The sequence below is a fragment of the Eleutherodactylus coqui genome, chromosome 4, assembly GCF_035609145.1.
Source record: "Eleutherodactylus coqui strain aEleCoq1 chromosome 4, aEleCoq1.hap1, whole genome shotgun sequence".
Taxonomy (NCBI): Eukaryota; Metazoa; Chordata; class Amphibia; order Anura; family Eleutherodactylidae; genus Eleutherodactylus; species Eleutherodactylus coqui.
The window spans coordinates 257,175,242-257,197,012 of record NC_089840.1 but is presented as its reverse complement, the minus strand read 5'-3'; the positions used below and the strand labels follow the sequence as shown (position 1 = coordinate 257,197,012).

Here is a 21,771-nt window from a genome sequence, read left to right as displayed (position 1 = left end):
ATTTATTGTAGAACGTTTTTTTATACAAGTCGGTCTTAAATAAGGGACGTGAAATGCGCTAAATGTAATAAGAGGCGTAATACATTGGTTGGAACTTGGCACAACATGCGCCACTTGTTGCAATCGGTAAAAGCTGCTGTAGCTTTTTGCTGGAATTTACGCCCGATTCTGGCCTAAGTTATAGTGAATTTGATTGGTTGTAAGCGATTCCACCCCTTCCTGCCAACTTTTTGTAAAAGTGGCAAAGGCGGTATAAAAGGACAGAAAAGTTGCAAGACTTTGAGCAAGTGCATTTTTTTTTTAACGCTTAGGAATTTCCCCCTATCACAGATGGGAAAGGAGTAGGGGGTTCATGCATCACAGTTAGAGGGGTTATCCTAGAATCAACTTATCCATCCAGAGGATAGGGAATACAAGTCTGATCAGTGAGGATCTCACTCCTGGGACTCCACTATTCTGAAAAATGGAGTCCACCCCTGCCCCCATCCTCTGCAGCAAGGAGGTGTTGGAACGGATTAGCGACCAAGCATGCTGCCACTCAATTCATTTCAATGGAATTGCCAGAGATAGTAGAATACAGAATTGAATGGAGTGGCCATACGTATTGTCATCTCGTCCTCACTACGGGGGGCTCAGTGAGGAGGAGGTAGGGACACATGCAACCTCTACTGCAGTGGGAACAGAGCTGAAAGTGCATGTTAATGGGGAAGTTGGGACTGATAATGGTCAGATAATAGATTGTTAGGCTTACAGCTTTCATATATCCTTGTCTTGTCTATATGCCGAATTAAATATTCTATTTGGTCATTAAAAGGGGTATTCCGGGCATTTACTATTGATGAACTGTCCTTAGGAGAAGTCATCAATAGTTGATCGGAAGGGGTACACTTCTCAGGGTCCCCGACGGTCAACTGATCCTTCGTCTCGCTGTCACTGCAACGGGGCTGGATGTTATCAACGGTAGTCAGGGCTGGAAGTGTAATAGACCACTTCACTCCCACTGATTTTAATGGGGGAGATGCCTCCTATTACACTTCTGGCATCTTAGGTTTAAAAGGAGGCATCATTCACACTGATTTCAATGGAAGTGAAGCAATCTATTACATTTCTGGCCCTGATCATCGATGATGATGTTCATTCCCACTGCAAAGATAGTGGGCAAGAGGATTAGCTGATCGACGGGGATCCTGAGAGTAGTGGATCCCCGCTGTTAAACTAATAATGACCTATCCTGAGGACAGCAGTAAAAGACCTCTTGAAAACCCCAGTCTACCCTATTAGGTCATATGGACTTCATAGATGGGGCTCCAAATGGTCAACCATTTAATAAAATGGCTGCACGCAATACAACTTTTTCTTTGCAGTCCAGTTGTAGGCGCTGCAAAGAAAAAGGGCAGCAGACAGGAACTTCCATAATAACTGGTGGCCCTTTCCCTTTCCTCTTGTTATTTTAGGACATGACATACAGTATAAGGGCACGGAGGCGGAGCGTACTTACGTGTTCTGCAGTCACATACAGCACATAAAGCAAGTAAACTTAGATTAGTACAGTGCCTGGAAGCAGCTTTCCTCCTCAGCCCATGCACCACCAGGCAGACTGCAGTATAAACGGATTCCACATTAATTTTAAATGTACCCTGAGGAACGTGGGGAATCCTTGTCCGAAATATCCAACGGCAAAGTAGTCGGGTTTTGGCCGGATAACTTTCACGATGTTTTCAAAAAACTGCGCTTGTTTTTTCTGCAATGAAAAGAAAACTATGATAAGAAAGAAGAAACTTGGATTGTAATAAGTAGATGTTGTAGAGCGGCGGTCTGCGGGGGCTGCCAGGAGAAACCCTCCTATTAGAGGAACAGGCTGGATTAGACGCCACTTCAGGCGCCAGCAATGTTCAGTAAGCTGCATCGCACAGCAGTCGTTAAACATTAAAATCCTATTTCCCTGCAACATCATGTTTACCGCCGCCCAGACACTCTAATTTATTAGTCATCGCCTAGCCTTAAAATGAACGGACACCTTTTAGCAGGATTTCCTTCTTAGGTCTGGAATTTGGCGCAGATTCAGTTCTTTCCAGGAAACCTGTGACTTCAAAAGCCACCGCAGAATTAGGCATTATGACACAAGCGTATTTTTTTGCAGAAATTCTTGCTTTGAGGCTGTATTCACACGGGGGAGAATAACGCGCCAGTTCGGTGCGATTGTGAGAAGCACAGAATTTGCGCGTTGTAATAACCCATTATTTTTAATGGGTTAATGCATATGAGTGATTTTTTCTTCGCACCAATAGAGCGAAATCGAAAAATCACAGCATGTCCTATTATTGTGCGAGAACAGGGCTTACAATGTGCGATCTCCTGGATGTCCGTGTGCGATGCGAGTTGGGCCCAAGAACCTCAGGAGCCACTCGCTCTTGGCCATGTAAATACGACTTGAAGGTTGTGTGCCAAGTTAGAAAATGCCCCATCTGGAGTCCAAGAAGTGGTGCACCACCCCTCCGAGTCAGCGCGTCACTGCCCAAAACCCGCCTCTCCGCCCGCCCATCATCACTCTGTGTATTAATGTCAGCCTAGGTAGCACTGTAATCTTGTAATGGTGCGGACTGCCCCTCCGGCCGCGGCTTCTGCTGTATGTGTCGGTGAAGTCAAAGTGTACACACCTCGCTTCATGGTGCGGCAGGAGGGGATGTACAGCATATTCGACAGATCTCAGCTTTACCAGCACTGATGTCAGGAGGTGGTGGCTAGATGGAGGAAATCCAGATTTAGGCGGTGATGCGCTGACTTGGAGGGACGATGGCGCTGCCTCATTGACTCGAGATGGCACATTTCCATATTGGGTGTGCAACCTTCAAAGTAAGAATTTCTGCTGATGGAAAATCCCTTTATGTTTGCTTTGTTTTTCGGATACGGAACTCAAAACCCTCTTCATTGACATGGATTAAAACAATATGGGGAGAATTTATGAAGACTGGTAATATGTGCCTAATGTATTAGGAGATGCATGCCTTGTAAAGGGGTGCACCGGTTACCTTAGCAAAAGTTAAAAACCTGTCATTTAGTGCTGTTATGGCTCCTTGATACTAAGAACTACTTCTGACAAGCTGTACAATTGTTCTGTCAGTCTCACGATTCACCAAGCCATTACAGAGTTTCTTTACTTCTTTGGCTTTCACTTTCTTTGGTGCTGGCAGCCAGTTGCGGCGGTGCTGGCACATGCGCAGTGGTAGGGATAATGTGCGCATGCATCTCCAAATGAGGATGGGCGAAAACATAGGGCCCTTCTTCCCGGCTGACACAATCGATGATGTGCCATTCTGAGTCATGTCTGAAGCCACTGAATGGAACGGCACGTCGGCAGAGGAATGAGGGGGAACGGTATGGCATAACATAACAAGAATCATTTTTAGTCAAGTGGCAAGTATATTTACCATTACTCTATAAGTGGGTGAGAATGGTCTAGATAAAAATATCCCTTTAATACATTAGGCGTATCTAAGGCCATCCATGTGCATAAAAAGACATCTACGCCAGCTGTTATCAGGTTTAATTTACTCCCCCTTCTGGTGTAAATTATGCTTACAAGGAACCTGTCACCTCCCTACAGCACCATAAACTAAGATACGGTGCTGTAACGGGAGGCGACAGGATCGGGGATGTATATTTTATACTCACCTGGTCCTTGGTTCCCTTGCTGTCAGCCGCCAAAGATGTGACTCTTTGCAGATTGCGTTGCGCACACTCTTTCATAGAGTTGTAAATAGAATGGACTCCGAATCCAGCCCGCTGCCTTGTTTTCCGTGGCCCGTGGCGTGCCGACGCCGCTCACCACTGCAGCGATTACCAGCTGGGGTGCTGCAGCTCCCCGCTGGTAATCGCGCTGTTACCGCTGATCCTTGCGCACACTGACGTCAGTGTGCAGCCAGGATCCTCCTCCCGAGTCCCCTGCTCATTAGTCCCGCAGGAGAGGACTCGGGGAGGAAGAGTGCCGGGCGCACACACTGACGTCAGTGTGCAGCCGGACTCAGCGCGAGCAGAGGGGGCGCGGCGCTGACAGCAAGGGAGAGGTAAGCATATGGGTTGGGGGGTGGGGAGTTTAATATTGCTGAAGGTGGGTTAATATTACTGAGGGGGAGGGGGGGGAGTTTAATATTGCTGGGGGGGGGGGGGGGGGGGAGTTTAATATTGCTGGGGGGGTTAATATTGCTGAGGGGGGAGTTAATATAGCTGGGGGGGAGGAGTTAATATAGCTGGGGGGGAGGGGTTAATATTGCTGAGGGGGGGGGTTAATATTGCTGAGGGGGGGGGGGTTAATATTGCTGAGGGGGGGGGGTTAATATTGCCAAGGGGGAGGGGGGGGTTAATATTGCCGAGGGGGGGGGTTAATATTGCCGAGGGGGGGGGGGGGTTAATATTGCTGAGGGGGGGGGGTTAATATTGCTGAGGGGGGGGGGGGGTTAATATTGCTGAGGGGGGGGGGGGTTAATATTGCTGAGGGGGGGGGGTTAATATTGCTGAGGGGGGGGGGTTAATATTGCTGAGGGGGGGGGGTTAATATTGCTGAGGGGGGGTTAATATTGCTGAGGGGGGGGTTAATATTGCTGAGGGGGGTTAATATTGCTGAGGGGGGGGGTTAATATTGCTGAGGGGGGGGGGTTAATATTGCTGAGGGGGGGGGTTAATATTGCTGAGGGGGGGGTTAATATTGCTGAGGGGGGGGGTTAATATTGCTGAGGGGGGGGTTAATATTGCTGAGGGGGGGGGGTTAATATTGTTGAGGGGCTATTACTACTGGGGCAACTGTGGGGTACCCTGTTACTACTGGAGCCACTGTGGGGGTCGCTATTAGGGCTCGTTCATACGTGTGTAATCTTATTTCGGTCGCACAAATACGCAGCGTATTTGTGCAATCGAAAACCACTTATCCCTGTATATTTGGGCACGCAAAAAAGAAGGCAGATGGGCCCACTGAAATTGTGCGCAAATGTCCAGTGAATACACAGGTTTCCTGCGCATTCACCACATATTTGCACGGCCCATTCACTTCAATGGCCTATCGGGGTGCATAGTACGCAACAAAATAGGTCATGCTGTGTGAGAATATCCATCATGTGAATGACTCATTGACATCAATGGCTTCTATTCACTGCATATTATGTGCGCAAATACGCTTTTGTGAACGGGCCCTTACTATACTGTCTTACAATCGGCCCTTTGAAGGCCACCAAAAACCTGATGTGGCCCTCGGTGAAGATGAGTTTGACACCCCTGGTCTAGGAGAAAAGATAGCATTTTTTATGGAGTTCCATGTATAATTCATATATAGTGAGCTCCCCCTAGTGGAGGTTGCAGGAAGCCATAATGTGATCATGTAACTGCATATATGCAGGGGATTAAGAAAATCTTCAAGTTAAAAAAATGAACTTTAATTCCAAGAAAACCTTTAGTCATTGGAATCGATATATCAAGAAATAAAATAGAACCAGGGCAGAAGACAGGACACCATCTAAACAGGACTGTGCCCAGCTAGTTCCCCCTAGGTTCTTCACAATAGATATCAAATAATGATTAGTATTGGCTGCACTGATAAAAAATGGATATAAAAAAGGCTTAAAAATAAACCGATAACCTTAACAACTTACCAGTAATTCACTCAACTGCTCATAATCAAACATTTCATTTTCATATTGCTCCGCCAGTTCTTTGCCCAGGGTGATGGCTTCTTCCCACATCTGAGTAGAGAGAATACAGATATATGAAGTCATTGATCATTCTTGCTCTATTATGACGAAGCACTGGGATAGATTATTAGCCCGCCAATCCTTAGTGCAATTCTACAAGGCAGTAACCCAAATTCTACCTGCCCCATATAAAAATGCACAGGAGCGCTCCTTCCAACATGGCACAGAACTTGCCTATAAAGTACAGCGAGTTTTAAGTATAATAATATGAGCTGATGATCATTTCTAATGGTCTTCCGGACTCCGTGGTCATTGAAATGACAATCCACGCACAACATCATTTAACATATCATACAATATAATAATCTGAGGACATTGCGTAACATTAAATGGTTAACATTCCCTCTTACACCCTATGGGCATGTTCACACACGGCAGAAACGTTGTGAAAGTGGCAATAACTGACCAGCGGCTTTGCACTTGCTGGAGCGCGCTTACCGCGCAAGCACTGCAAAGTGATAGGGGGCGCTGTATCTGCTGAAATCAGCTGCGGATATCTAGCGGATAGTCAAAATCCGTACAAATTATATGAAATTTGACTGCGTTTTGAATGTGGAACTGCTGCAGAATTTTCCGCTGTGGTCATTCCGCAGCCCTTTTACCCCGTGTTAACATATCCCAATGCAGCAGTTACCGCCTGAGGTGACAAGTTTTCTTTTTTGAGGGGGCTTAAGGAAAAACATTGAGTCTAGCAGATGTGCTGCAGACTGAGCTCTTCTACTTGCAGTGCCCCCCAGGATCCCAGAGATTAGGATGGGGGGGGGGGGGGGAGTTAGTGGTTGTTAGTCAGTCAATCAGTCTCACTGTCAGTGCTGCCATTATCCTTCTGTTGCAATTGATAGTTCTAATTGGCTCTCTGGATTATTGGGGGCAATGATGGGGCCCTGGATGTGATTACTGCAGGTGGGGAAAGGATTCTGCTGAAGTGCTGGATGGGATTACTAGGAAGGGAGAATGGTAAAACTCTGGTTGTGAATCCTCCTGTGGGTGGGAATAATAGTGGAGCCATCGATAGGATTACTGTAGGGGTGGTGGAAGGGTTATGTTGAAGCTCTGAATGGGATTACTAGGAGGGGAGAATGGTAAAACTCTGGTTGTGAATACTACTGTGGGTGGGAAGAATAGTGGAGCAATCAATATTAATATTGTGAGTGGAGGAAGGGATATGGCGAAGCTCTGGATGCGATTTCTGTGGTTGGGGCGGAAGGCTTATGGTGAAGCTCTGGATGTGCTTACTCTTGGTATGGAGAATGCTGGAACTCAGGATGTGATTACCACGGGAGGGAGGAGAGGCATGGTGGCACTCTAGATGTGATTACTGCAAGTTGGGAGAATAGTAAAACTTTGGATGTGAGTACTCTGGGTGGGGGGAGGATTATGGTGGAGCCCTGAATGTGAGTACTCTGGGTGGGGGGAGGATTATGGTGGAGCCCTGAATGTGAGTACTCTGGGTGGGGGGAGGATTATGGTGGAGCCCTGGATGTGATTACTGTGGGTGGGGGAAGGATTATGGTGGAGCTCTAGATGTGATTACTGTTGTTGGGGGAAGGATTATGGTGGAGCTCTGGATGTGATTACTGTGGGTGGGGGAAGGATTATGGTGGAGCTCTGGATGTGATTACTGTGGGTGGGGGGTGGATTATGGTGCAGATCTGCATGTGATTACTGTGGGTAGGGGGAGGATTATGGTGGAGCTCTGAATGTGAGTACTCTGGGTGGGGGGAGGATTATGGTGGAGCCCTGGATGTGATTACTGTGGGTGGGGGAAGGATTATGGTGGAGCTCTGAATGTGATTACTGTTGGTGGGGGAAGGATTATGGTGGAGCCCTGAATTTGAGTACTCTGGGTGGGGGGGGGATTATGGTGGAGCCCTGGATGTGATTACTGTGGGTGGGGGAAGGATTATGGTGGAGCTCTGGATGTGATTACTGTGGGTGTGGGAAGGATTATGGTGGAGCTCTGGATGTGATTACTGTGGGTGGGGGGAGGATTATGGTGCAGCTCTGGATGTGATTACTGTGGGTGGGGGGAGGATTATGGTGCAGCTCTGGATGTGATTACTGTGGGTGGGGGAAGGATTATGGTGGAGCTCCGGATGTGATTACTGGGGGTGTGGGAAGGATTATGGTGGAGCTCTGGATGTGATTACTGTGGGTGGGGGGAGGATTATGGTGCAGCTCTGGATGTGATTACTGTGGGTGGGGGGAGGATTATGGTGGAGCTCTGGATCTGATTACTGTGGGTGAAGGGAACGGTTATTGTGGAGCTCTGGATGTGATTATTACAGTGTGGGAAGCGATACAGTGAAGCTCTAGATGTCAGTACAATTACTGGTGAAGAGGTATGTCTCCAGGGGTCTGGTGTGTTGGTCAGAATAGTTGCGGGGTCTGGAGTCCAAACTTATTGTGGGGTTTGACATCTGAGGTCTGAATGAATTCTCCTGTATGGTGTCTGTATTCATTTTGAGGCCTGTCTTAATTACCTTTGCTGGGTCTTGTGCATTACAATTATTTTCTCAAAGTCCCATTCACAAGCTATCAAGATTAAAAGCCTGCATTTTTAAAGATAGGTTTGGTCTAACATGCTAAAATAGTATGTACGCCCGGTACAGCAAGAAGAAAAATGTAACAGTGCTGTGAAAAGTATCTGACCCTCTATGAGAGGTCTCCTGTGATAACATATTAATCACAAATACAAAGTTTTTACATGTTATTAGGCAACTGTCCCCTTACAACCTGGAATAAAGAAGAGTGCATGCTTGACTACCCCTCCATCCAAACCCATGCTCACTGCGGTCTGACGAGGAGAAGGGCAACAGGAAATTCCCCCAAAACAGATATAAATGGAGATTATATTAGAGAATCGCTTACATAGCAATCACTCATGCCCCGCCATACTGATCCCACTCGTTTGTGGCGGTGGGGAGGCAGTGTTGATGTGTAAACAGTACGGAGACATCCTAAAGACGTCATTAGTGCCAGCAGATCGTTATCGCAAGCCGCGATCTTCGTAAAACGTGGGAATCTACACAAAGCGGCTACGTGGGAGTAGACAAAAGGCCACGGGGACTACGGAGCCGTCTCATTGAAACTTCAAGAGATGTAGAATTCCTTACATTTACTTTTCAGGTGGATGTTATGTAATGAGAACAGTCAAAATGTCAAGTCGCCGGAGTAACCTGGACGCTTGGCAGAGTGTTGTCTATTCTCCTTTATTGCCTGTGGGGATTGCAGCCATCAATCACTCATCCTCCGTAATGCGGGGCGGCAGCGTCGCTCTTCGTGTAAGTATGATCAAAGACCCTAAAGGATTGCCATATTCTCAAATGTCAGAGCGAATGTGATAAGATTAAAACAGGTAACGACGAGCGTTATGCTGCATGTTGGGAGAGACGGCCGGGTGCAGAGTAATCCGGGGAAAGCGATAGAGATGTACAAGCAAAAGTGGATTAGCATCGGGCAAGAGGGAATACGTGATAGATGGCCGTCTGTCACTACAAAGCACATCTCAATGCGATTGCCATCTCCATTACGTAACGCTCGCTCCCTTTGTCATGGATCCCGGTAATAGAAGAACCGTCCTGGTGAGAAATGGTCACAGAGTTGACTATCCTGCGGGCCGCTCTTAGAAACAGGGGGGGGGGGGCAGTAATAATCTGATGAGGATTACAGCATGTGCGGGCTGGACTATAGCCGTATAATCCACGGAGACCTCCCATGTAGTCCTAGAATCAACACAGTGTGAGGACAGGTTATACAGAGATGAGCCGTGCCTCAGCTGCTGCAGCAGCACCTCCCGCTACGCACCTCAGCCGCTGCAGCACTTCCCGCTACGCACCTCAGCCGCTGCAGCACTTCCCGCTACGCACCTCAGCCGCTGCAGCATTTCCCGCTACGCACCTCAGCCGCTGCAGCAGCGCCTCCCGCTACGCACCTCAGCCGCTGCAGCAGCGCCTCCCGCTACGCACCTCAGCCGCTGCAGCAGCGCCTCCGGCTACGCACCTCAGCCGCTGCAGCAGCGCCTCCCGCTACGCACCTCAGCCGCTGCAGCAGCGCCTCCCGCTACGCACCTCAGCCGCTGCAGCAGCGCCTCCCGCTACGCCACCTCAGCCGCTGCAGCAGCACCTCCCGCTACGCACCTCAGCCGCTGCAGCACTTCCCGCTACGCACCTCAGCCGCTGCAGCATTTCCCGCTACGCACCTCAGCCGCTGCAGCATTTCCCGCTACGCACCTCAGCCGCTGCAGCAGCGCCTCCCGCTACGCACCTCAGCCGCTGCAGCAGCGCCTCCCGCTACGCACCTCAGCCGCTGCAGCAGCGCCTCCCGCTACGCACCTCAGCCGCTGCAGCAGCGCCTCCGGCTACGCACCTCAGCCGCTGCAGCAGCGCCTCCCGCTGCGCACCTCAGCCGCTGCAGCAGCGCCTCCCGCTACGCACCTCAGCCACTGCAGCACCTCCCGCTACGCCACCTCAGCCGCTGCAGCAGCACCTCCCGCTACGCACCTCAGCCGCTGCAGCACTTCCCGCTACGCACCTCAGCCGCTGCAGCATTTCCCGCTACGCACCTCAGCCGCTGCAGCATTTCCCGCTACGCACCTCAGCCGCTGCAGCAGCGCCTCCCGCTACGCACCTCAGCCGCTGCAGCAGCGCCTCCCGCTACGCACCTCAGCCGCTGCAGCAGCACCTCCGGCTACGCACCTCAGCCGCTGCAGCAGCGCCTCCCGCTACGCACCTCAGCCGCTGCAGCAGCGCCTCCCGCTACGCACCTCAGCCGCTGCAGCACCTCCCGCTACGCCACCTCAGCCGCTGCAGCAGCACCTCCCGCTACGCACCTCAGCCGCTGCAGCACTTCCCGCTACGCACCTCAGCCGCTGCAGCATTTCCCGCTACGCACCTCAGCCGCTGCAGCATTTCCCGCTACGCACCTCAGCCGCTGCAGCAGCGCCTCCCGCTACGCACCTCAGCCGCTGCAGCAGCGCCTCCCGCTACGCACCTCAGCCGCTGCAGCAGCGCCTCCCGCTACGCACCTCAGCCGCGCCTTCCGCTACGCACCTCAGCCGCTGCAGCAGCGCCTCCCGCTACGCACCTCAGCCGCTGCAGCATTTCCCGCTACGCACCTCAGCCGCTGCAGCAGCGCCTCCCGCTACGCACCTCAGCCGCTGCAGCAGCGCCTCCCGCTACGCACCTCAGCCGCTGCAGCAGCACCTCCCGCTACGCACCTCAGCCGCTGCAGCAGCGCCTCCCGCTACGCACCTCAGCCGCTGCAGCAGCGCCTCCCGCTACGCACCTCAGCCGCTGCAGCGCCTCCCGCTACGCACCTCAGCCGCTGCAGCACCTCCCGCTACGCACCTCAGCCGCTGCAGCGCCTCCCACTACGCACCTCAGCCGCTGCAGCGCCTCCCGCTACGCACCTCAGCCGCTGCAGCGCCTCCCGCTACGCACCTCAGCCGCTGTAGCGCCTCCCGCTACGCACCTCAGCCGCTGCAGCGCTTCCCGCTACGCACCTCAGCCGCTGCAGCGCCTCCCGCTACGCACCTCAGCCTCTGCAGCACCTCCCGCTACGCACCTCAGCTTCTGCTGAATCTCAAAATAGCAGCAAGAACCTGACAAGGCCCCCCTCAGTAGCTGCAGAACCTGACAAGGCCCCCCCCCCTCAGCAGCTGCAGAACCTGACAAGGCCCCCCTCAGCAGCTGCAGAACCTCACAAGACACACCGCAGCAGCTGCAGAACCTCACAAGACACCCCTCAGCTGCTGCAGAAACTCACAAGACACCCCTCAGCTGCTGCAGAACCTCACAAGACACCCCTCAGCTGCTGCAGAACCTCACAAGACACCCCTCAGCTGCTGCAGAACCTCACAAGACACCCCTCAGCTACTGCAGAACCTCACAAGGCACGCGTCAGCTGCTGCAGAACCTCACAAGGCCCGCCTCAGCTGCTGCAGAACCTCACAAGGCCCACCTCAGCAGCTGCAGAACCTCAACACGCCCCACCTATCTGAAAACGACGAGTGTGTCTTGTATCACTCAATGAGGCACCCTTCTAAAAGAGGTTCCGCAGGGCTGGCTAGTAAGTTGTGTTGCAGCTTTGTAAAGCATCAGAGCCCCTTTGCAGGAGTTGGGGACAAACTATGACGATTCGGCTAAGACTTGAAGTGAATTTAAAAATCAATGGTCTTAGAAAACCCGTTTATTGTGGACTTTGATGATCCTGAACATGTAAAACTCTTCTGGCTTTTATGGTATAATGTTGTACTCCAGGGATTTCACGATCACTTTGGATCTGCACTTTACTACAGAGATGCCCCATAGGCAGCAGACGGGAGGGGTAAAACACTCCAATCCCAATCTTCTCAACACGCTAACAATTTAGATGGGGTGAGAAGATTACATCATCTGGTGATCATTCTCTGCAGAAGTAACTACTTTATACTGTAACAGGCATGCCGTGTCTCCTTCCTACACTACAGCCCACCCCTGCAAGCCTTGTGGGGGGCAGAATCACAACCAAATATTCTGCGGATGTGGACCCTACATGTGAATGGATAAGCTATTCCTGATATCATTCTTCATTCTTAAAAATATGTTTCATTCCACTTGATGGTCACATGCGCAAGATGTCAAATCTACCGAACTTCAGCCGGCGCCCCGTACACCACCCATAAGCCTTTGTGGCCTCCTGTGTGCGTCAGCAGCTTCATCACTGGTGGCGAACTGCACTGCTGCCTGGGAAGAATGCCAGCACATGCCATGTACATGTACACACCATGCTGCAAAGGCTCATGGGTCTTGTACGTGACGCCAGCTGAAGTTCGACAAATTTGAGAGTCAGGCATGTGAGCATCAAGTGGTTCAATGGAAGGGGACATATTTGTAATAGTAAGCATGCTACAAAAACATATTAGTGATTGAACACATCCCACAGAGAAAATGCCACAGCGTGAAGATTTTGTTACAACTTTGGGCAACTTTTTGAGGAATGTCGTTGTGATGTCACAACTGTGGATCAAATTTGGGAACAGTGGTCAACAGAACGATACGTGCATCTTCATCGGCACACTACCATATCGTCAAGGTGTATCCACCATTTCCCAGCAGCCCCGCATAATAATCAGCAGGAATGCTTTGCAAGACGATTCTATTGGCCGGCGTGATCTCCAGAGATCTCTCCAATCAGGAAACCATGGGATACGATTGGACGTGGATCGAACGCTCTCCCACGGCCTTCTAACAAAGATGGACTGAGGATAATGGTCAGCAGAACATGGTCAGCACCACACAGGACAGTATTCCAGCACTCCATGAATCAATGCCACGCTACATTACCAACTGCATCGCCCAGCATGGTGGCCAACTACTTACTGACCACTAGAAATAAGCGAGCATTGTCCTTAGCGAGTATCTCCCCGCTCGGGAGCGAAGGTTCGGGTTCCGGCGCGGGTGAGAGGTGATTTGCGGCCTTGAGCAGGGGGGAGCGGGAGGGGGGGGGAGAGGGAGAGAGAAATCTCTCCTCCGTTCCTCCCTGCTCTCCCCCGCCGCCGGCTGCCGAATCTTTGCTCCCGAGCGGGCAGGTACTCGCTAAGGGCAATGCTCGATCGAGCAATTGCCCTTAGCGAGTATGCTCGCTCATCTCTACTGACCACCCTGGGTATTGGGCCACAGGAGATGTATGTTGGGCTTTGTCTCATTACAAGCATTTCTTCATGGCCTTTTCTGTGAGGCAGCGTATATATTCATACAGTTGTACCCTCTCCTGATTGCTGTCTCCGCGGTACCATTTTTTGTCTTTTTTAGAACAAACATCTCTTGTATGTAAATTTTAGCTTCATTAATGAGATGCAAGTCTGTAGAAGAGAAATAATGAGCGGTTTTCTATTTTTATTTGTAGATGTTTTTTTCTGAATTTTTTCTGCGCCGGCCCAAATGGAGACACGCTTCCTCCCTTAGATATACAGCATTGTGCATGAGCTTTTCGGTAGCTGCAATGAATGGGAAGTTCACTAAGAAATGTCACGGACTATTCAAGGTCTCCAGTACGGCCCTTCCCTGGAGAACTGGAGGGCCACGCATGTAATACCGGGAAGGACACGTCCAAATGAGAAAAGTCTGAAACCAGAATCAGGTTGTAAACCGAACATCAGGAGGTCTGAAAATGAATGAAGGCATAAAGATTGCAGCCCGAAACTTAGTGCAACTTTTTTTTTTTTTTAATTTAACCAATATGTGAAAAATCTATCTTTTTTAACCTTTTTCAAAAGCTGTCCATAGCACAGGATTCCTTTATGTGCTCTCTTGTTGGATCGATATAGTCTAGTCGATCTATGATCTAAAACATATTTTTGTCTACTCTGTGGACTCGTGTGAAGGGTTAAAAGTTCTAGCGCAGATTTTTTTTTTTTTTTTTGCTGGCAAGTATTTCTGGTCCACTGCTACTGCACAAGAGCTTAATAATATTCGACAAAGTCCTTGGATTAAAGAGCTTTATTAAAATTACTTTCCTGCTGCAAAAGACAATAAAATAAATGAATATAAAGCGTATCCGGCAGGAAAGGTTATGCTGCTGCGATGAACTAAACACAAGGGTATGAAAGCAAAACCCGCACTGGAGAGGATTAGGACTTCACTTCCCGCTCGGTGACATGCAGCCAGACGGCACGGCACTCAAGGGCACATGCTAGGGAGAGATGAAGAATGTCTTATGGCATGTCCCACGTTGGTTTCCACCCCACGAGCTGCACAAGCGGCAGCCTAAGGGGGAGTTTTGCCCTTCCAGGACTTTACTTGGGACCCGTGATATGTAAGAGGTGACAGGAGGACTTACAGGTACATAATGAACTGGCGCTCAATGTCAGGTGTCTGCTGGGGATTTCGGGATGTTATGAAACCTGTTTTGGTTCTTCTACAGATATATATATAGTTTGCAAAGTTCAATGAAAACAATATTTTCTACAATCCACATTCCGACGTAGAGGACTTGTGGTGTGGATTCTGCATGGCAAATCCACAGCAATCTACACTATCCTACCAAAAGTAATTGGACACCCAAGAAGAATCAAAAGTAGCGTTTAATAACATGGTAATACTTAGCGGGGCTCCTTTGGCCCCAATGATATTGGATATTCTCTGTGGTATACTTTCTACCATCATCTGATACACTTTAGCTGATATTTCCCTCCATTCATCCTGAAAACATCTGGCGAGTTCTCTCAAAGAAGATGGATGATGTTCATATTTGCTGACATGATGTTCCAATTTGTCCCAAAGATGTTCAGTAGGGGGGCAGCCGGTCCAAATCTTAAACTAATGTAAAATAGTGGTGGATTTGTGACAAGGCGCGTCGTCTTGTTGGAAGTATGGCCGACCATTTCCAGAGTATTGCCACATTGTCTGCAGAACATTATTGTCTAGAATGAGAGGGCATAACTCCGTGTTCATGGTTCTGATACGACAACCAACGGACCGAGACCATGCCATGTAAAACATCCCCAAACCATAACGGAACCTCTGTTGGCACACCACACTCAGGCAAAAGTGTTCCCTAGGCTCCTCCACACCCAGATACGTCCATCTGATGTGAAGATGGACTAGTGCGATTGCATAAAAAACCAAAATGGCCATTACCCAATCTTCCGCTGTGCCTATGGCCCTGTGGCCCCCTCTGCCGATTTCCCCACTGAAACAGGAAGCTATGACATCACGTTCATCGATCATAAGCCCGCTGTAGCCAATCACTGGCCTGAGTGGTCAAGTGCGGTTCGTGCACACATGAGCATGACATCTGATTAGTGTCGGCCTCTGAAAGTAAAGTGATGAAACCCATTCTGCTTGTTGGAAGGATGTGACCGGTTGTCTATAACCCTGCGGATGTACCAAGCCGCATCCCAACTGTACTGTGAATTCTACTCATTTGCCAAATTCCCACAGGTCCGCTGAGACCAAGGACTGGCTGCAGCGGTCATATAAGCAATGAATGTGATGTCATAGCTTCTTGTTTCCGTGGGGAATAGAGCACAGGGGACCGAGTTGTTGGCATTGGATTGGAGGCACTGTGGAAGGGTGAATAAGGGCCATTTTATTATTTTGACACCATTCCCAACCCTGGGGCAAAGGTGAAAAACTCCTTTAGAAGGGGTTGTGCCAAGATGTAAAGTTGTCAACTATCTAAAGAATAAGGGATAACTATTATTGGTGACATATGACCTTTGGGACCCCACAGACCCCCAAAACAGGAATGCCGAAGGCCACCATATAAAAGGAACAGAGGCTGTGCATGCACACTGCCATTTAACCCCTTGAGTGGCGGGTTTCCTACCACCCTGTCGTGCCCACCAGGGCAGGTTTTTTAAAATGGTCTAATCATTGAATTTCAACTAATTTTGCAGTTGCGTCTCAAGAGCCATAACTTTTTCATTTTTCCATTGACATGGCCATATAAGGGCTTGCTTTTTGCGGGACAAGTTGTGATTTTTTAAACAGGGGGGAGGAAAAAAAGAAATGGGGAAAAAAGAAAAAAAGGGGCCATGTCATTAAGGGGTTAAATAATGCATTAACTTCCTTCTCTGGGTCATTACGACGCACGGGTACCACATGTGTGATTTGTATTTTTGATTTTTTACAAAGTAAAGGGAGACAAGTGTTTTTTAAATTTTTTTAATAATTTTTTTACTTTTTTTTTTTAATTTTTTTTTTTTTGTCCCTTTAGGGGACTTCCACAGGGACCCATCAGGACCCCTGATCACATTCCGGGGGTCCGATGGTGACAGCCCTTTACATGCTGCAGTGACAACCCTTTACATGCTGCAGTCACATAGACTGCAGCATGTAAAGGGTTAACACAGCAGAGATCGGAGGTTTTCTCTGATCTCTGCTGTAAGAGCTGGTACCTAGCTGTCCTTTGACAGCCAAGCACCAGCTCTCCCTGCCACAGAGACCATCGGCTTGCTTCTGACAAGCCGATGGTCTCTATGGCAACTTGTAAACAAAGCAGGACATTGCCGACATGTCGGCAATATCTTCTGCTGGTTTTTCAAAGCCCTTGCACTGCTCTGTGTGGGTCTGTGCAGGCAGAGCACACTGTCACAGCTTGTGGCACTGTGCTCTGCAGCTCCCATAGTGATACATAGCCCGGAAATCTTCCGGGCTATGTCGCTATGAGCAGTGGAGCTCGTCCCGGAAAATTTCCGGGCGTGCCACTCAAGGGGTTAATACTTTTCAATGGGGGTGGGTGGGGTGGCAGGAATTGCCAAGCACTTGCCAATTTCCACTGGTCCAATTAAAATGAATGAAGTGGTGCAGCACATGCGTGATCTCTGCTGCATCAATAGAAGACCTTTCAGAACCCACATCCTCAGGATTAGTAAGGGACCCAACGGTCAGAACATCACTGATCGTAAAGTTATCCCCCATCCTGTGTATTGGGGACAACTTTATATCTTGGCACAACCCCTTTATCTTCGGCCATCTTCACATCTTAGTCTTTTTATCTACTGTTAAGGCATCAGTTTTTTTCTTTTCACAATGTAAAAAACTGACATTAACAACTGAAGCAAACCGGCCCGGTACTTTGAAGGATCTGTTGAGCAGATCCTTAGACAATCATAATAGTTAGGTTCCATTTGCATCAGCTTCTTATTTGTAGGATCTGCTTTTTTGGCTCTAGCTCCACAACTACACAGGCACAGATACAAACTGAATACTTTCCATTTGAGTACAATGTTAAATAAAAAAAAACAAAAAAAATCTGAAAGCTCCATTCTATCCTGGAGCTTTTTTTGCACAGAAAACCAGTCCTGCGTTTCAGTCTTTTCTTTCCGTCGAGAAATGGAAGGCAGATGGAACAGAAGAGGACTGAAGCAAACCGAGTGATACAGTAAACTCTCCACTGAATATCACCAGCTTGACCCAGGAAAAAGTGCGGAGCAGCCTTAAAAAGATTAAAATGGACAAATCTCCAGTCCCGATGGCATACACCGTCGTAGGAGAATTAAAGGGGTTCTGTCACTAAAAAAAAAAAAGCTATACTTATCTATTCCTCCCCCATCAGTCTACTTACAAGATCTTCCCCTCCCTTATCTTCTCCTGTCTCCTGCAGTCTAGGTGCTCACTTCACCTCCACTTGCCTGATTCTGCTCCTTCCTGTGAGGTTACGTACAGGACTGCCTATCTTCTTCAGAAATTGCTCATGCGAGCTGTCTCTGAAATAGATTACAATTCCTTCCTAGGCAGTGAAGCTACAGCACAGGGATGTGACCTTCACTGACCCAGCAGGAAGGAGTTTGTGATAACCAGCCCTCATAACAAGCTGGTCCCAGCCTAAAGTGAGCTGACCTGGGGCACTGGAGAAGCTCGACCAGGAGAAGATGTGACAAGGAGTCTTGACAGGGAAGGGATAAGTAAGTTTAGATAATTTTATCTTTTAATGACAAAACCCCTTTAAGTAATGTGATAGACAGACCCTTGTTTCTTATATTTAAGGACTCTACATCGACGGAATGGAGCATTTTGGAAACAAACATCTTATGGATGAGTGCATTATTTTGCAATTTCGAACACATTAAAATAGGATTCCCAAGATAGGAATACCCTTTAAATATCCAGGGTCGGGGAAGTCTAGTGAGAATAAGGCAGTCAGTCACAGTTGCCTTCCCGGTGGTGAATGTGTGGGCACAACTGTTGTGTCTAGTATCACTTGTATGCCCAAATGAAGAATGGGGTTAAAGAAAAACCTTGGAAGGGAGACCACCCGTATAACTTTCCCTTTCTTTGACCGCACCCAGAAATCTTCATTTCGCTCATTGGTCCAAGGCTTCCACCTTTTACAAGTCAAGACTCACTGATGCATCATTGAAGACTAACATGTCACGACGCCATTTTCCTATATTTATATAGTCATTTTAATCAACAGCCACATCCTTACTGTCCCATTTTAGACATCTCATCAGCTTTTGAGGGTGCATATCTTTATACACTTTGATGGATAACTTATTATTAGAGATGAGCGAGTATACTCGCTAAGGCACATTACTCGAGCGAGTAGTGCCTTAGCCGAGTATCTCCCCGCTCGTCTCTAAAGATTCGGGGGCCGGCGCGGGTGACAGGTGAGTTGCGGCGGGGAGCGGAGGGAGAGAGAGATCTCCCCTCCGCTCCTCCCCGCTCTCCTCCGCCGCTCCCGAATCTTTAGAGACGAGCGGGGAGATACTCGGCTAAGGCACTACTCGCTCGAGTAATGTGCCTTAGCGAGTATACTCGCTCATCTCTATTTATTATTCCAAGCATTGGATATCTCTATTCACATTGGCCCAACTTGCGGCTAAGTCAATCTATCTGCCGTTAACCAGGGACCTTCCACCGCAGTATTACGGCACTCCTTGAGTCAATAACTTTACGATGGCCACGCCGTTACTTTTACAAGCATCTGGATGCCATTTCAAAGGAGAAATTATGTCACCATTTACCTTCCATCAAGTGAAAACAATATTACGCTGCTTGTTTTAGTGGTTTGGGAATTTGCTATATTTTATGCAGGCAGTAAAGGCGTTGTAAAATTTCACCAACATGTTTTGCGCGATGGATTACGAATACAGAGAGGAAATAAATGGAAGAGTTGGAATGTTATCGGGAGCACATTCTCTTATTACCTTTCCTTTGTCGAAGTAATGGATAATCTCCTGGTACAGCTGTTCTTTTAATTGTCCTTGTGTAGTTGCCTGGTAACCGTCCCGTTGAGTCAGATGTGCGGCACAAGCCTCCTCCGACCACTTGATGGAGAACAAGTCACCGAGAGGGTTTGGTAGGTGTGTAATTAAAAAAAATAAGAAAACAAGAGAACATTACTAGATAAGGAAAGTCGGCGTTTCTTAGCCCATAGGATACGACATCTAGTCAATTCCATCTCCATACAATATAAGCTCTACTGCAGTGAATTCTGCCACCCCCAGATTAAAGGAAAAATGTACTTTTTATCAGATTCGAGAAACCATCAACAAAAATGTAAATAATTAGATACAAATAAGCGTTTTCAATCAACCAAAATATTAGATCTCTGTTGAACGGTTTACAAACATTTTGATTTTCAGTCGTCGGTGCAAAAATGTACAACTAATTGGAAAAGAATTGAAGTGATTATGGAGGGAACGTCAGATGCATTTCAGAGTAATTTATGATTACCGTACGGCGTTACTCTGGATGTCGTAGACCCAACACTCTTTATTGCTTCATTTTATTTAAATTCCTCTATAGCGGTTGGATTTCAGTTTTTCTGATACACAGTTGCAAATCCTCTGCTAATCATAGAGGGGAAATTTACCAAGACCAGCATTTCATACCCTGGTCTTAAAGGGGTGTACCAAGTTATTTATATATATATATATATATATACATATATATATATATATACACATATATATATATATATATATATATATAAAATTTTTTTTTTTTTGCAAAAGTGTGTTCTGAATGCAGTAAAAAAAACAAATACACATACTCACCGTACCACCGCTCAGTTCTCCGTTACTGTTTGTTTACAGGCTACAGGCCCGCACGGTTTACAGGAAGTCACAGGTACTGCAACTAATAACAGTCGTCAGCTGTGACATCCCATTAAAAAGCCAGGGAAACCTGTAAACGTGAAGTTAGATGGGAGGCCAGGAGGGGCAGCGCGGGACACAGTGGGAAGATGTTATTTTATGCATATTTGTTGGGTACTGTTGTATTATGTCTCCACCAGAAGCTAGGAGTGGAGACATCATTTGGCTGGGTTGACATGCAGGTGACGCCCCCAGCTTGTGATTGGCTGTCCCCGCTGTCATGCCATCTCCATGTATCTGCTCTCATGTGCCGTCCGGACCACGCTATTGCCACTGTGCCGTTAATTGCCTGTCCCTGCTGCCCTGCCATCTCCGACTCTCATGTGCCGTGCAGACCCCGCTGGTGTGACTGTCCCGTAGATCGGCTGTCCCCACTGCTCTGCCATGTGTGGGTCTCAGATCTCATGTGCCGTCCGGACCCAGCTCTTGTCAGTGTCCCGACCCTGGGTCTTGACTGACAGCAACGGAGGAGCGGAGCACATCGGCAATCGCTGGGGAGATGTGGGACCAAAGCACATCGCCGATAGCTGCACGACGGGAGACGGTCAATGGCAGGTTGGTGAGTCACAGCAGCAGGGACCAGACGTTCCACTAGCAGGGGGAAAAATAATCATCATTAGCCGGAGGGCAGATTAGCCTTCAGCCGGCGATGGCAGAGCTGCGGGGACAAGCATTCAACGGCACAGTGGCAACAGCGGTTTCCGGATTGCACATGAGAGCAGAGACACTGAGATAGCATGACAGTGGGGTCAGCCAATCACAAGCTGGGGGGAGTCACCTGCATGTCAACCCAGCACAATTATGTCTCCACCTCTAGCTTCCGGTGGAGACATAATAAAACAGTACCCATTTGTTGTTTTACTGCATTTAGAATACACTTTTACTAAAAAAAAATAAATAACCCTGTAAACACCCCTTTAAAGTAATTTATCTCATATCCATAAAATAAATGTCTGATTGCTGTGTTTCCTATCAATGAGACCCTCAGTGATCATGAGATCGGTACACTCAATGTCCCATCGGAATGGAGCAGTAGTGTGTATTGATTTCTAAGGGATAGGAGGAGATCAATGAATTTGGCAATCTCCCTTTATCGCACAAAATAAACAGAGCAGCAGTCGGGATGTGCAACTCCACGCCATTAACCCTTTGCAATCCAATTTTGGATTCAGGGTTTCCTAGGGGGCTTTCTCTTTCTGCCATTGTAGAATGGAGGCATCTGCTGGCTAGAGCCAGTACTGCGGTTTGGGACATGCTGGAGAGGCCCTCGACAACAGAGTTGCCAGTAATATACAGTAAGAATACCCTGCCGGACGTCTTCCGACATCGGAGCTGTACAGCCTTAAATCAGAATGTCTTCAGACGTCAGACAGTGGATTAGAAAGGGTTAATATGGCGTATTCAGGTGAATCAGTTTGGGGTTGGCTGGGGGGGGGGGGGAGGAGA

The 21,771-nt window shown here is 48.4% G+C and overlaps 1 protein-coding gene across 2 annotated transcripts in view; it reads right to left on the bottom strand.

Annotated features, from left to right (window-relative positions):
- Positions 1-21,771, bottom strand: part of DOCK1 (dedicator of cytokinesis 1) — a 364,042-nt gene that overhangs the window by 45,831 nt on the left and 296,440 nt on the right. For both annotated transcript variants that reach the window (XM_066601145.1, XM_066601146.1), the window contains exons 38-40: positions 19,375-19,494; positions 5,640-5,729; positions 1,637-1,741 (exon numbers count right to left, since the gene is read on the bottom strand). In XM_066601145.1, coding sequence (XP_066457242.1) covers positions 1,637-1,741; positions 5,640-5,729; positions 19,375-19,494 — 315 coding nt within the window. The remainder of the gene's footprint in view (positions 1-1,636; positions 1,742-5,639; positions 5,730-19,374; positions 19,495-21,771) is intronic.